General features: G+C 39.7%; 1 protein-coding gene across 2 annotated transcripts in view; it reads left to right on the top strand.

Moving 5' to 3' along the window:
* Nucleotides 1-2,654, top strand: part of LOC127001937 (two pore channel protein 1-like) — a 44,153-nt gene extending 41,499 nt beyond the window's left edge. For both annotated transcript variants that reach the window (XM_050867199.1, XM_050867197.1), the window contains one exon: nt 921-2,654. In XM_050867199.1, coding sequence (XP_050723156.1) covers nt 921-1,184 — 264 coding nt within the window. In that variant the 3' untranslated portion in view covers nt 1,185-2,654. The remainder of the gene's footprint in view (nt 1-920) is intronic.
* The last annotated feature ends 10,762 nt before the right edge of the window (nt 2,655-13,416 follow it).

Here is a 13,416-nt window from a genome sequence, read left to right as displayed (position 1 = left end):
ATCTATCTCACCCATCTTATATGTTGCCATGGGTCTGTTCTTACTCTTTCCCATTCTCACTGTATGACATTTCTTTGTATTGAATTCCATATCCCACTGCTTACTCCATTCATGTATTTCATTAAATCATTTTGTAGCCTTTCACAATCTTCTTTTTCCTTTATACTTCTTAGGAGTTTGGCATCATCTGCAAACATACTTATATAGCTTGACACTTTCCTGCATATCATTAATGCATATTAAAACATAAATGGTGTCAGCACCGAGCCCTGTAGCACTCCACTCGTGGCTGTTCTCCACTCTGACTTTTCATCCTCACCACTTCCATTCGCAGCAATCGGAACCCCACTCAGGGGTTGCCCCATTGATATTTGTAAACATGGATATAAAATCTGTGAATGTTAAGGTATAACTTTGTGATTATTATACCCCCAATATGCCTAGTTTTAAATGCAAAAGCAGTGGTGGTGGTGCTAAGAAGTGCCAGGCCATCACAATGGAAACAAAAGTGGACACAAATAATGAAAGCAGAGCAAAGTGAAAAGATGGTGAACATCACCCATTTGTACATCAATCATTATTCTAAACATTTTATTTATAACACGTTTTGTTTACTAGTGTACAGTAAGTATTTTTCCTGCATTCATGTATATGTATACACTGTGGACACTTCAATGTTACTCAATGTTCACACGTACTGTACAATCCTGTGTGTGTATTTATGTTGGACTTACAAACAACTGCCCAGAACCGAATCAGTTTGTAAGTGGAGGAAGATTCTGTATACCCCAGCTCTGTGTTGGCAGTAATAAAGCTAGGCTTGGATTAGGTTTTATTAAATTAAGTTGCTTAGGATCCAGATGGTGATGGTAAGGTTAACTGCAGCAGCCACTATAGAGCCCAAATGTCTGTATTGGCAGGAGGTGACCTACTTTGAAGGGGTGGGACAGCGAACAAAAATAGTGCTGCAGCGAAGAATGTACCGTGATGAGATCCCAGTGTGGCACGCCCAGGCAGACCATGAGTATGCAGACAGCCCAGGCCTCCTTAGCAGTTCTCAGTCTTCAGGGCAGAGACCAGTAGGGCCCATCCTCTCCAGCACCCCAGTCACCCATGACTCACCAGAGGGGACTCCACCATCCTATGTTGGTACGCTCAATCCTAACGGGTCCTTGGAGAGTTAACAGGTACTCAACATGTAGGTTTTGTTAAGTTGTACCTTTTTAAGCTTTGATACACCACACTGGTATGGGACATGTTTACTGAATTGTTTGCTACATTCCAGTTAGGTCAAACATACTCTGTGTATAGCATACATCATCCTGCCAGAGGACTTCCCTTGATAGCAACTTAAGAATGGGTGTGTTGTGAACATGATACTGATCCCCAACTAACACTATAGTATGATATTATTGTATTGCCTCTAATTTTGAAGGGACCAGCAATCGTTGACATAGAGTACAAATTACTGCTTACCCCATGGATATATTTATATACTTGAAAGTTTAACTTTACAATCCATTAATATTGCTTCTTCAGAACAAGGTATATATTTTGATATCTTTCATAGTGTAAAATATGCAGTAATACTAATATTCATATGAATACTGTGATCACTTTGTATTTTGTAAGATTTTATCGTCTGTTACTCCGGGTTAGGAGTGGGTATGGTAGTGCCGGCAATGGGAGTCAGGACTGAAGGAAAGTAGTTTGTCTGGCTTATATATATTTTTTTTTAAATATTTAATGTGCAAGTCACAAGCTGGTGTATGGTTTGAGATGAAAGTTAATAGAATATATTTTATGTAGTTATACATATACATATATTTTTCAGAGCAATACATTGATCTGATTGTTAGCTCAACTGTGGGGTCATTTCTTAACCCCTTCAACATGAGGATGCATATACTGTGTACTTGCGTGCCCCATACCATATCTGACGACGCGCATGCTGTATCCTGGCATGCTTTACCCAATATACGAGTTATTTTATCTTTATATTTATGCTTACATAAATTATCAATTAATTTATGCTTCTTTATGTGCACCATTTAATTCTGCATGTTTTCATATATAATACATGATGATTATGTTGAGTTTATGGCTGAAAACTTGTTATATTCAATAGCAACATTTGAAGTTTGGTGTGCGCGGCGATCATGGGTACAATGTGGAGCTCTGTTTTCGCCCGGCCGTAGTGAGTTTCTTTACGTGTACCATTTAATTCTTCATGTTTTCATATATAATACGTGATGATTATGTTGAGTTTATGGCTGAAAGCTTGTTATATTCAATAGTGACATTTGATATTTGGTGTGCGTGGCAATCCCAGATACGGTGTGGAGCGCTGTTTTGGCCCAGCCATAGTGAGTTTCTTTATGTGCACCATTTAATTCTGCATGTTTTCATATATAATACATGATGATTATGTTGAGTTTATGGCTGAAAACTTGTTAGATTCAATAGCGACATTTGAAATTTGGCGCGCGCGGCGATCTCGGATACGGCGCGGGGCGCTGTTTTCGCCCGGCCGTAGTGAAGGGGTTAAGGATCAGAACTATGTGACAGAACAGGGGGCCAGCTGGCTTCCTGCCAGACCTGTTTGACTATGTATAAATTTTATGATTAAGGCATATATATATATATATATATATATATATATATATATATATATATATATATATATATATATATATATATATATATATATATATATATATATATATATATATATATATATATATATATATATATATATATATATATATATATATATATATATATATATATATATATATATATATATATATATATATATATATATATATATATATATATATATATAGTCATTCCTTTGTTTATGAGCTTAATTCATTCCGGAATTTTGCTTGCAAACCAAAACGTACGCACACAAGTGCTGAAAACACAAAGATTGCACACTAGAGCACAAATGTAAGCGGACGCTAGTTCTTGAGTGCTACCTCTGTGAGTGTACACTGCAGACTGAGACCCCATTCCCATTGTTTTCCACTCAGGGCTCTCGCTTCCCTGTGAACAAAGTGAACCCACGCTCGTGTCTTTGACTTGTACAAACAGGATGCTCATATGCCAAGTCACTGCTCGTAAACCAAGGCATTTTTTTGCTCGTAAATTTAAACACTCGTAAAGCAAGTCTACATGTATATTTTATGGTATATACATCATGCTTCCTATATAATTTTGAATCAAGGATATATATATATATATATATATATATATATATATATATATATATATATATATATATGTATATATCTATATATATATATATATATATATATATATATATATATATATATATGAGAGTATAACCTCAATTTAAAATGATATAAGAAGCAAAAGAATTCATTCTTAATGTATTTTGTTCTAAATCGAGATGTTATTCCAATGTGATCCATTGATGTGGTGCTGAAAAGAGGCACTTATTACTAAAGATATATTTATTGATATACAAAAATGTCAATGAACTGAACAAAGGTCATTATGGCCTTGATAAATATAAGACTGGCATTTAATCCCATTTGAACAAGAAAAACTATATAAATATGATTGAAAGAATATAGAGAAGCAACCAAGATGGTCCCTGGTCTGATGGATCTATTGCACAAAGAATGACTGGAAAAATTGGGGCTTCCATCCTTTGAAAAATGACGAGGTTACATGATTGCAGTATTTAGGGTAGTGATGAGAGTAGACAAAATTGGACAAAATTGATAGAGAAGATCCATTTGTATGGGATAAGAAGGAAATAAGTGGCTATGAAAAAAAAAATAAGGCACTCAAAAAGTATAAAGAAATAGTTTTCAACATATATGCTCTGAGATGTTGAATGGCCTTAATTGACAGAGTTTGACTGACTGAGATACACATCGGACCCCACAGCATAGCTCATTTTCTGCTCATCACGACTAGGTAATTTGAACTAGAAAAATACAAACACCTGCCTGTGATGTAATCAATTAAAGCATGCTCAGCTGACTATCCCGGCAGGCTGAGGTTCAATCCTTGTTCAGCCTAAAAAGATTTACCACTGCAGGAGAGGTTACTGTCCCATCTTGAGCAAGGGGGATAGAGTGTATGGTGTGTGAGGTCCCAATGTTCCCATAGATGCAGCCATAAGCCCAAAACGAGGAGGGTATTTAACTGAGAATCGAAACTCCAGCACGTAATCAGGCCATTGGTGATTGCCCCACACTTCACTGCTCTTGCCCAGACTCAATGAAGGGCCAAGAGGGACTCATTCACCGAGAATCTGACACACCCAATCATTGGCCGTGTTGATGTGTAGCCAATCAGGGGCCAGGAAGGACTCAGTCTCACTTGGCACGACTTTGTTGGTGTCACTGCACATGTTACTGTGTTTATTTTACATTTTCAACACTTTTTTTTTTTCAGTTTTCAATTTGACTGACTTGTCTCACCACCACACAAAGTGTTTTTATTATGCTCCAAATTTAATTCATGCTAACCTGGAGAAGGTAAACTGTGGTCATGCCGGATTTCATATTGGTATGTGTCCCGGGGTAATTGGTTGTTACCTACCACAGGCTCAAAGGCTCAATGGTTCAGAGATCAGTAACACAGCCACACACAGCTGTAGCATATGAAGTGCATATGCTACAGCTGTGTGTGGCTGTATATTATGTGTATTATGTTGGGTGCATATTATGCACCCAACTTTACCTTTAAATAGAAGGTAACTGTGTTGTATAAAAAATGTGTCAGAAATCTATTTTTAAATGAAATCATGTTAAGTCAAGGGTCCACTGTATATATATATATATATATATATATATATATATATATATATATATATATATATATATATATATATATATATATATATATATATATATATATATATATATATACAGTAATCCCCCCTCCATCGCAGGGGTTACGTTCCAGACCCACCTGTGATAAGTGAAAATCCGCGAAATAGAAACTATTTAAATACACCCTAGGCATGTTTTTATAACTTTTACGGTACTTTTAAAAGCATTTTAAGGTCTTTAAACACACTTTTAAAACAATAGAAACACACTGTACACTGTAGGGAGACATGTGGAACTGAGACAGAACAAGGTGAACAGCTTCTCTCCCTGCGAGATGCGAAACAGCGAGATGCTTCTAGAACACAACAGCCAATCAGCGGCTGAGAAAACAATACCGACGGTCTGATTGGCTGAATCGGTACATACGACCATTCTATCGTGACACACGAGATTTAAACTCATAAACAATGCTGCGGAATGCCGCAAAATGTCGGAAATATACACGATATCAAAATCAATAGGTCTTAGAGAAAAAAAACGCGAAATACCGGGATCACGAAAACTGAACCATGATATCACGGGGGTTTACTGTATGTATATGTATGTATGTATGTATATATATATATATATATATATATATATATATATATATATATATATATATATATATATATATATATATATATATATATATATATATATATATATATATACATACATACATACATACATACATACATACATACAGTACCCTCCCGAGCTTTGCACTTGCTTTGTTTTGAAAGTATAGTGCTAAACTCGAGGATCACGAAATTTTGGGGTATTGTAAACACTGAAAAGATGCTTATTTATACCGACCCCTGGAGAAGCTGACTTTTTTTCCCCCTTTGCTCCCTTGTTATCTCAAAATACGTACCTTGGAAAAAGGAAGAAAATGGGAAGAGAGAACATGTCGTGTTGAAGCCGCAGTTGAAGGTGGCTGCCTTATGATTGGCTGACAGTTCTGAAAACACGCTTGTGATTCGTTGGGAGTCTCACTGCCAATGGCCAATATGACACTACTTTTTTAAGGCAGTGCGCGTGACGCCGATGGTAAATAGATGCGACCCGTACGTGTCAGAGCAGCGCGGAACTTGGGGTGATAATGCACGAAAGTCGGGATGGTAAGAATTTAGGACTAAGCGTGAAACTCGAGGATCGCGAAACTCAGATAGCGCGAAACTGGGGAGGGTACAGTATATACAGTAAAACCCCGATTATCCGAAATGGAAGGGGGGAAGCCTCTTTCGGATAAGCCGATTTTTCGGATAATCCGGATTTATGGCCGCCATTTTGATCGCCGCCGACTGATGATGTAAACAATGAAACCAAACAAACACACGCTACGCTAAACAAAGTAGTACGCTTAAAACATGTGATGTAAATGTTTTATTGTATGTTTGTCTGTGTGTCTCCTTGTCTGGACCAGTGTATGTTGATACTTGTGAGCGTTGCAGATCTGAATTGTGAATGTTGCAGAGTGCGATTGTGAATGGTTGTGCAAGCTTGCAAGTGTGACCTTGATGCATCGTGCAGGTGGAGACACAGTATGATGACTCATATTATCGCGCAACTCGTATGTTGGAAGGGGAATGTGGCATGGAGTGGAGAGGGGAGTCGTGTTTGTGTCGTTGTCTTGAGAGTACGGTGTGAGAGTAGTCGTGCAGTAGTTTGTTCGTTCGCCGCACCTACGTCCTTGCTGGGGCGAAGGTGCGGACATGGTGTTGTTGAGAGTTTGTTTAATGTTTTTTGTCTAATACATTGATCTATTCGTTACAAGCTATTTCGGCAATACGTATTAGAAAGCATATTCATTTTAACTGTTCTTATCAATTTTAAATGTGTTAATATAGTACATATGTAGTTACTTTTATTTATTTTTGATGTTTTATAACGTTTTAGTATAGAAAAAAAAAAATTTTTTAATTGCATTATCCAGATCAATTTCAGATAATCCGGTTTTTCGGATAATCCGCTTTCGGATAATCGGGGTTTTACTGTATATATATATATATATAGAGAGAGAGAGAGAGAGAGAGAGAGAGAGAGAGAGAGAGAGAGACTGTAAGGCACTGAGGCTGCCAGGTTGGCAGTGGGGCTCTGCGGGGTGGGGGCGTATTGTTATAGGCATGGGTAAAATTTTACAAGTGCACCGATCTCACACTTGCAGAAGAAACTTTTTATTTTTTGGTAGTTTTTGGGGTTATGAAATAATCTGTTAACTGTTTCTGTCACAAATCATTAAACAAGTAACTTTAATGCCTGTGTTACACCCGCCGCAGCCCGTAGCTACAGCCACAAAATAACTCGCAGAGAGAGATGTTCAACTTGCTTACAGTTTATACATTTCACTCACCGCTCACAAAGATCACAAGTGGACAAACTAGAACAAAACCAGGCAAATTAATGTTTTCCTGCCGTATATTCCCACAGTGCGCATGCGTGATGGACATCAGAGTGACTTACTCTGCAAGGAGGTATTTCTTGAAACACCAACCCGCGAATTGGACCATGCACGCTGCCTCCATGTCCTGTCCTGCGCTGCGTATTTCCACGCCCCACCACATGCCGAATAAATTAACTAACCAAACCTAACTTAACCTAACCTAACTAACTGGGGGCCTAGCCCCCCTCAACCCCCTTAATTTGTGTCAGTACCGACACTCACAAACACTTGGGTATTTCCTATTACATTTACATCCTGGATTAATGCATAAAACTTTCTTGTGGTATAAATACGTTCTTCATTTGAATGGAGACTACGAAGAGGAAAATACTTCATCAGGTGAGCTAAAAAAGACTACGGTAACCGAAGGATGGGGCAGCAGATAAAGGGATGGGGGTCAGGTGGCCAGCAGAAGCTATTGTAGTTACCAGGGGCAGGTGGTTCAAAAACTATTCTCAGTGGGCCCCTGTGGATTTCTGACCATCTGACCCTGTCCGTTATAAGCGGGTCTGTTAATCTGAGGGTTTACTGTGTGTGTGTATATATATATATATATATATATATATATATATATATATATATATATATATATATATATATATATATATATATATATATATATATATATATATATATATATATATATATATATATATATATATATATATATATATATATATATATATATATATATATATATATAGCTACTGATGTATGTAGTGAAATCAATTGCTGCTTTATCACAGATTTTTGTGTATAAAACTTTTCCAAATTAGTGCTTGAATTGATTGTGTGTATAATATTAGAAAGTTCCTTAAAGTTGTGATAGTCTTTTACCAAAGTTATATATACATATATATTAAAGCAATTGTATAAACTGTAAAAATAAATTGTTCATTGATAGGAATTGTGGCAATATGTATTTTATTATATGACTGACCCTCTGGCTGCCATCTCTCTCTGAATCCCACCTCCTGTTTTGAAGGTAGGGGCAGTAGAGTAACACAGTATTATTTAATTTGAAGTTGAACTACTGGGTCCTCAACTCTTTGATAATAATAATAATAATAATAATAATAATAATATAGGGTTTACTGAGGTTTGGCAGCTGTAAGGCTGAAAATATACAATTTACAGATACATTTGAATGCAAATTCGTAATAAAAAAAAGTACAAAAAGGGGAATGGGAGTCTGACAAATCTGTGGGAGGGTTGGGGATGGTGCTTGGGGTGTGTGTGTGTGTGTGTGGTGGTGGGGGGGAGGTTGAGTGCAGTGTGGTGGTGCCAGGAGAGGGGCAAGGGCGGTCTTCAGGTCAGTTGCTGGGTCAGGTGACAGCTGATGGTGGGATGCAGGTGGAGTGGTATCAAGAGGTCACTCAGGTTACCAGCTTAGCGTTGAGGTGCTAAGTGTTTGGCTGGCGAGCCAAAGGAGATGGTGGTTGCTGCCCAGCTGGTGTTTCTGTGGGAACAACCACACAGCCAAGATGGGGGTGGCGTGCATCTTGTTTAACCTGAGTGACAGAGCTCCAACACTGTACTGTCACCTGAGCTGACCTTCCCCAGCAGCAGGGCAGGCAGGCTGGGTTATTTTGGGGCCTGGGAGTGTCCATGGTGATGGTGATGACAGGCATCAGCGACACATTCCACCTTCCCAACCCTTAGCAACACCACTAAACCCCTATTCACACTGTGCCGACTCTGGGCCACAACAACCCACGACTCTAAGGTACATGAGGTCTTGGATGTTAATGTGAAAGGGTTGCACATATCCTGAAAGAGGTCTAGAAACGGTTGCCTGATGCTGAGCAGATGTCGGGAGGGGAGTGTGTGGTTGTAAGGGTTAGTGCGAAAAAATATTCCATTCTAAACTCCCTCGACAAGAGTCATCAAGGATCTGGACCAACAGTCATTTCTGGTTGAGGTCCGAGGGAGGTCGGGGACAATCATCAAGGCAGTCCCCGACAATCTTGGCTTGTCCTGAGACAGTTGTGATGACTGTCGGGGCCATTTTTAAAATTTTGACAGTTTCATGTCAGCACATTTGTCAGTGCCGACTACTTAAGAATAATTAATGAGGGACTGTCGTGATGACTGTCTTCGTCTAATGAAGGATGTTCGTGACGACTGTCGGCTCAGAAATATTGGCTAACACATTATCGGGATGCTGGCAGCATGGAACAAGACTAAATATTTTTAGACGGCGACCGTCCGCCAACCACTTGGCAGTGTTGGCCAGCTAATTTTTCTTGCTGGATGTGGAGTCCTCTTGCTCCATTTCGGCCATTTAAAATATTAAAATGTCCTGTGGGGCAACCAGGGGCAAACCCAAATGCGTCGCTTCAGCCTTTTCTTCTTGCCCATTGTCCTACGGTCCTCAACAGACTTCACTGTGTCCATCAGGAGATTTATATTTTCATTTTGCAATCACATGCACAGCAACAACTTTGAGTATGATTACGTGTTAATGGCACAAATTTTGGAGCCATCACAGCACACGTACATTCCTGCTGCCTCTCTTTCAGGCTGAATGATGCAACAGAAAGTCACGGCCCATTATTATATACCTCAGGACCCATGAAAAGGAGAGTGCTGGCGTAGTAGTATTTTTCATGCAATCATTGTTACTGGGTATTTTTGGTTACAAAATAAACCTTTTCATGACAACTGGCATCCAGCCCTGACTCCTGCTGTCTACTTGAGAGAAAAATCTCCCATTTCACGAAAGCCTAAAATAAACATCAGACAATTTGCATCTAAACTGTATTAATATAAAAGAGTTTATTTATGAAGTATGAAGTCTGTGTTTACCATGGAAAACAAATATTTGTGTGTGAGTGTGGATGCCTTTTTTGTTCGTTGGTGCCTATAGATCTTGTATCCGTTGTCCTGTGCTACTGGATAGCTGGTTGCAGCATGAATTTATACTTACTTTTTCTTTCTTTTAATTAATAATTAATCGGTGGCTGTATTTTATATGTTGTCGCCAATAGCTTCTGTCTTCTGCATCCTCTTCCTTCAGACACAACTGCCTCATGTCTCTCAAATTCATCTCTCCACCTGTTGACCCTGTCTTCCTCTCATTCTCCTTCCCTCCACCTGACTCCTCCATGTCATCTTTACATGGTTAACCTCCTCCATCCTGGTCACATGGCCATACCACCTCAAGCATGCCTCTCTTGCTTTCTCCATAATTGACACTTAACCCTCTCGCGCACGATGACGCGTTTAGCGTCATCAAAGGGTAAAAGGTCCTGGCGCACAATGACACGAAACGCGTCATAAAAGTTAAAAAATTATTAAAACTTAAGTTTTCTGTGAAAGTGCATCAAATATGGGAGCTCCATTTGTTGGGATAAGTTTCTTAATGGTAACATATGGCAACCTTTCTAAGAAGCGTAGATGAGGAGCTTTGAGCGATTTTTAACTGTTAGCCTACTCTGACGGGAAAGGAAAAGAATACAGTTTTCTCGGGGTAACTCGGGAACTAATAGGTGTATGTTGAGGATACCATAAGAATCCTCACTAAATTCAGCTTCGAAACATATATTCGGCTAAAAAAGTTGGCCCACAAAATTTCGAGCTAGCGAGTGGGGAAGAGTTGGTACTTAGGATTTATTGTCTACAATACTTTATACGGAGACTTGAAACAAGTTTGTATTGTTTATACATATATATTTTCCTCTATTTTTATTTGTGCATGTTCTAGTACAAGTCTTTATGAAGCCATTGATACCAAATTTATTGGGGTACGATATATCTGTGAGGGTAAAATACGTCCGGGAATGTGGAGTATCGCGGCGGCAAAAAAAGGCCAGTCGGGCTTTAGAAATGCATGATGAGTGAAACAGAAACTTATTGGAAACATACGGTGCGCGAGAGGGTTAACTTCTGCCTCCATTCTGATGTCGTTACTCCTTCCTCTCAGTGACACTCCCATCAGCCATCGCAGCATTCTCATCTCTGTCCTTTCCTCCTCATTCCTCATTGCCCAGGCTTCTGTCCCATACAGCAGCACTGATCTTACTATAGCTGTATGAATTTTTACTTGTATCTTTAGTGGCATCTTTTTGTTGTAAATCACACTGCTGACTTCTCTCCATTTTTCCCATCCTGCTCTTACTTCTCACTTCCAATTCTGTTCTTCCTGTGCAGTCCACCATCACTTCAAGATACTTGAATTTATCTACCTTGATTATCCGTCTTCCATGTCTATCCTTTATTGCAATTTGCTCTCCTCCTTTCTTACTGCTAACTATCGTTTCTGCCTTCCTCTCATTTACTTTCAGGCCTCCCGTCTCCAAGCACTCCTGCCACTCTGATATTCTTCTTTGTAGGTCTTCTCCTAAGCATGCCATTAACACCAGGTTGTCTACCATCGCAACATTCTCATCTCAGGCTAATCCCAGGTATCTTCTCTTGCAGTCATCTTGCTTAGATCATTCATTACCACTACAAACAGGAACAGACTAAGTGCTGATCCTTGATGTAACTCCACCTCGATTCCACACTCTTCTGTCACCATATATTGTGTTCACTACTGTTCTTGACTCTGTACATATCCTTCACTACATCAATGAGTCTCCCAGGCATTCCTCTCCATCTTAGACACCAGAGCACCACCTCCCTTGGTATTCTGCTGTATGCATGAGTCATACACCCTATGTCAAATATTGCCTGAGGTACACTGTTTGGAGGATTGCCACATGTCAAGCCATACTGACCCTGCAACACTAAACATGTTTGGACATAAATGGCAGTACTAAAGCACACAGGTTAAAGATTTAAGTCTCTGTCCACCTACACAGATATCGACAAAGTCATATACTGGTGCTGAGTGAGTTCATAACACCATGAGCCAGGCTAATCCATTTAGTGACTTCCTGGCAAGACCCACCATTGCTATGCACTATGCTACCAAGGTATGTGAAACTTCTGGTAACCTCGACATCCTCACCACATACAATAATAATAATAATGATAATAAAATGGATATTATATAAGAGGCCTGTGCATAGCACCACACAGCAATTACTTACATTTTTCAATAAAGTCTTGGCTTAGTGTGTAGTGCTGCATCTGCTCATGCCCTAATTTTTTTTTTTATCATTATTTTTTTTTTTACATCCCCGCCTATAGCGCCGGTAGGCTTTCTTCAGGGGCCAGATGGTTGGCCCAAGCCCGTCATGGCACAGGCAATTTCTTTTATAGTGGCGCCAGTTATGATTGGCTCATGCTGCCCCCCGGAACTCATTCTTGATTCACTGGACGGTTTCTTCTAGAGTCCGGGTTGATGGGTGGTCTTCTGGACAGCATGTGGGTAGTCTTAGGCCACTCAGTGGTGACTGAAAAATCCCAGGTGGCAGCCTAGGGATTCGAAATGATGTTGTCCATGGCGTGGTGAATGTGAGCCCAACACGCTAACCACTCAACCACTGCCTACCTGTTAAGACACCACGTCTCCATTTTTTTACTGAATGCAGTTCTGTGTTGTTGGGATTACTCCGGTTGAAAAGCATATGATGCTGGGCAGGTTGAAGCATACCTTAGGCTTCATATCTCCTTAATGCAGTGTATATCCCAACCAAAATGCATGAACTTGAGGAGATGTTCTATCCCAAGCTCGACTCTGTAGCCGACCAATGCCCCCTGCATAACACACTCATTGTCATGGATGACTTCAATGCATGTGCTGGCACAGAGGGAGCTGGCTATGAGTTATGTGTTGGTCTCCATGACTCTGGCACCAGAAAGGTAAACAGTTCTTTCTTTTTGAACTTTGTTAAGTCCAGAAGGCAGAGCATTGTTAGTTCCTGGTTCCGCAGACATGAGGCTTTCCACTGAACTTGGTATAGCATTGGTGGTAGTATGACAAAGGAGATCGAGGACATCCTTGTTAGTACTTGTTGGAGGATCCTCCAGAACTATAGGGCTTTCCTGTGTTGAGTTTTGTGTGACCGACCAGACTTTTTACAAAACTGAGGATACACATCAGGTCCAAGAAATTCTCAAGATGCAACCCTCCAGCATTCCATCTTGAAAAACTGAAGGACCAGGCATGTGCTTAGGAGTATGCAGTTGGGAAGGCAGTGGCTGAGTGGACAGCGTGATGGTGCCACA

Source organism: Eriocheir sinensis, chromosome 22 (genome assembly GCF_024679095.1).
Source record: "Eriocheir sinensis breed Jianghai 21 chromosome 22, ASM2467909v1, whole genome shotgun sequence".
NCBI classification, from domain to species: domain Eukaryota; kingdom Metazoa; phylum Arthropoda; class Malacostraca; order Decapoda; family Varunidae; genus Eriocheir; species Eriocheir sinensis.
Note: the sequence above shows the minus strand (reverse complement) of the source record. Positions and strands in the feature narration are given on the sequence as shown.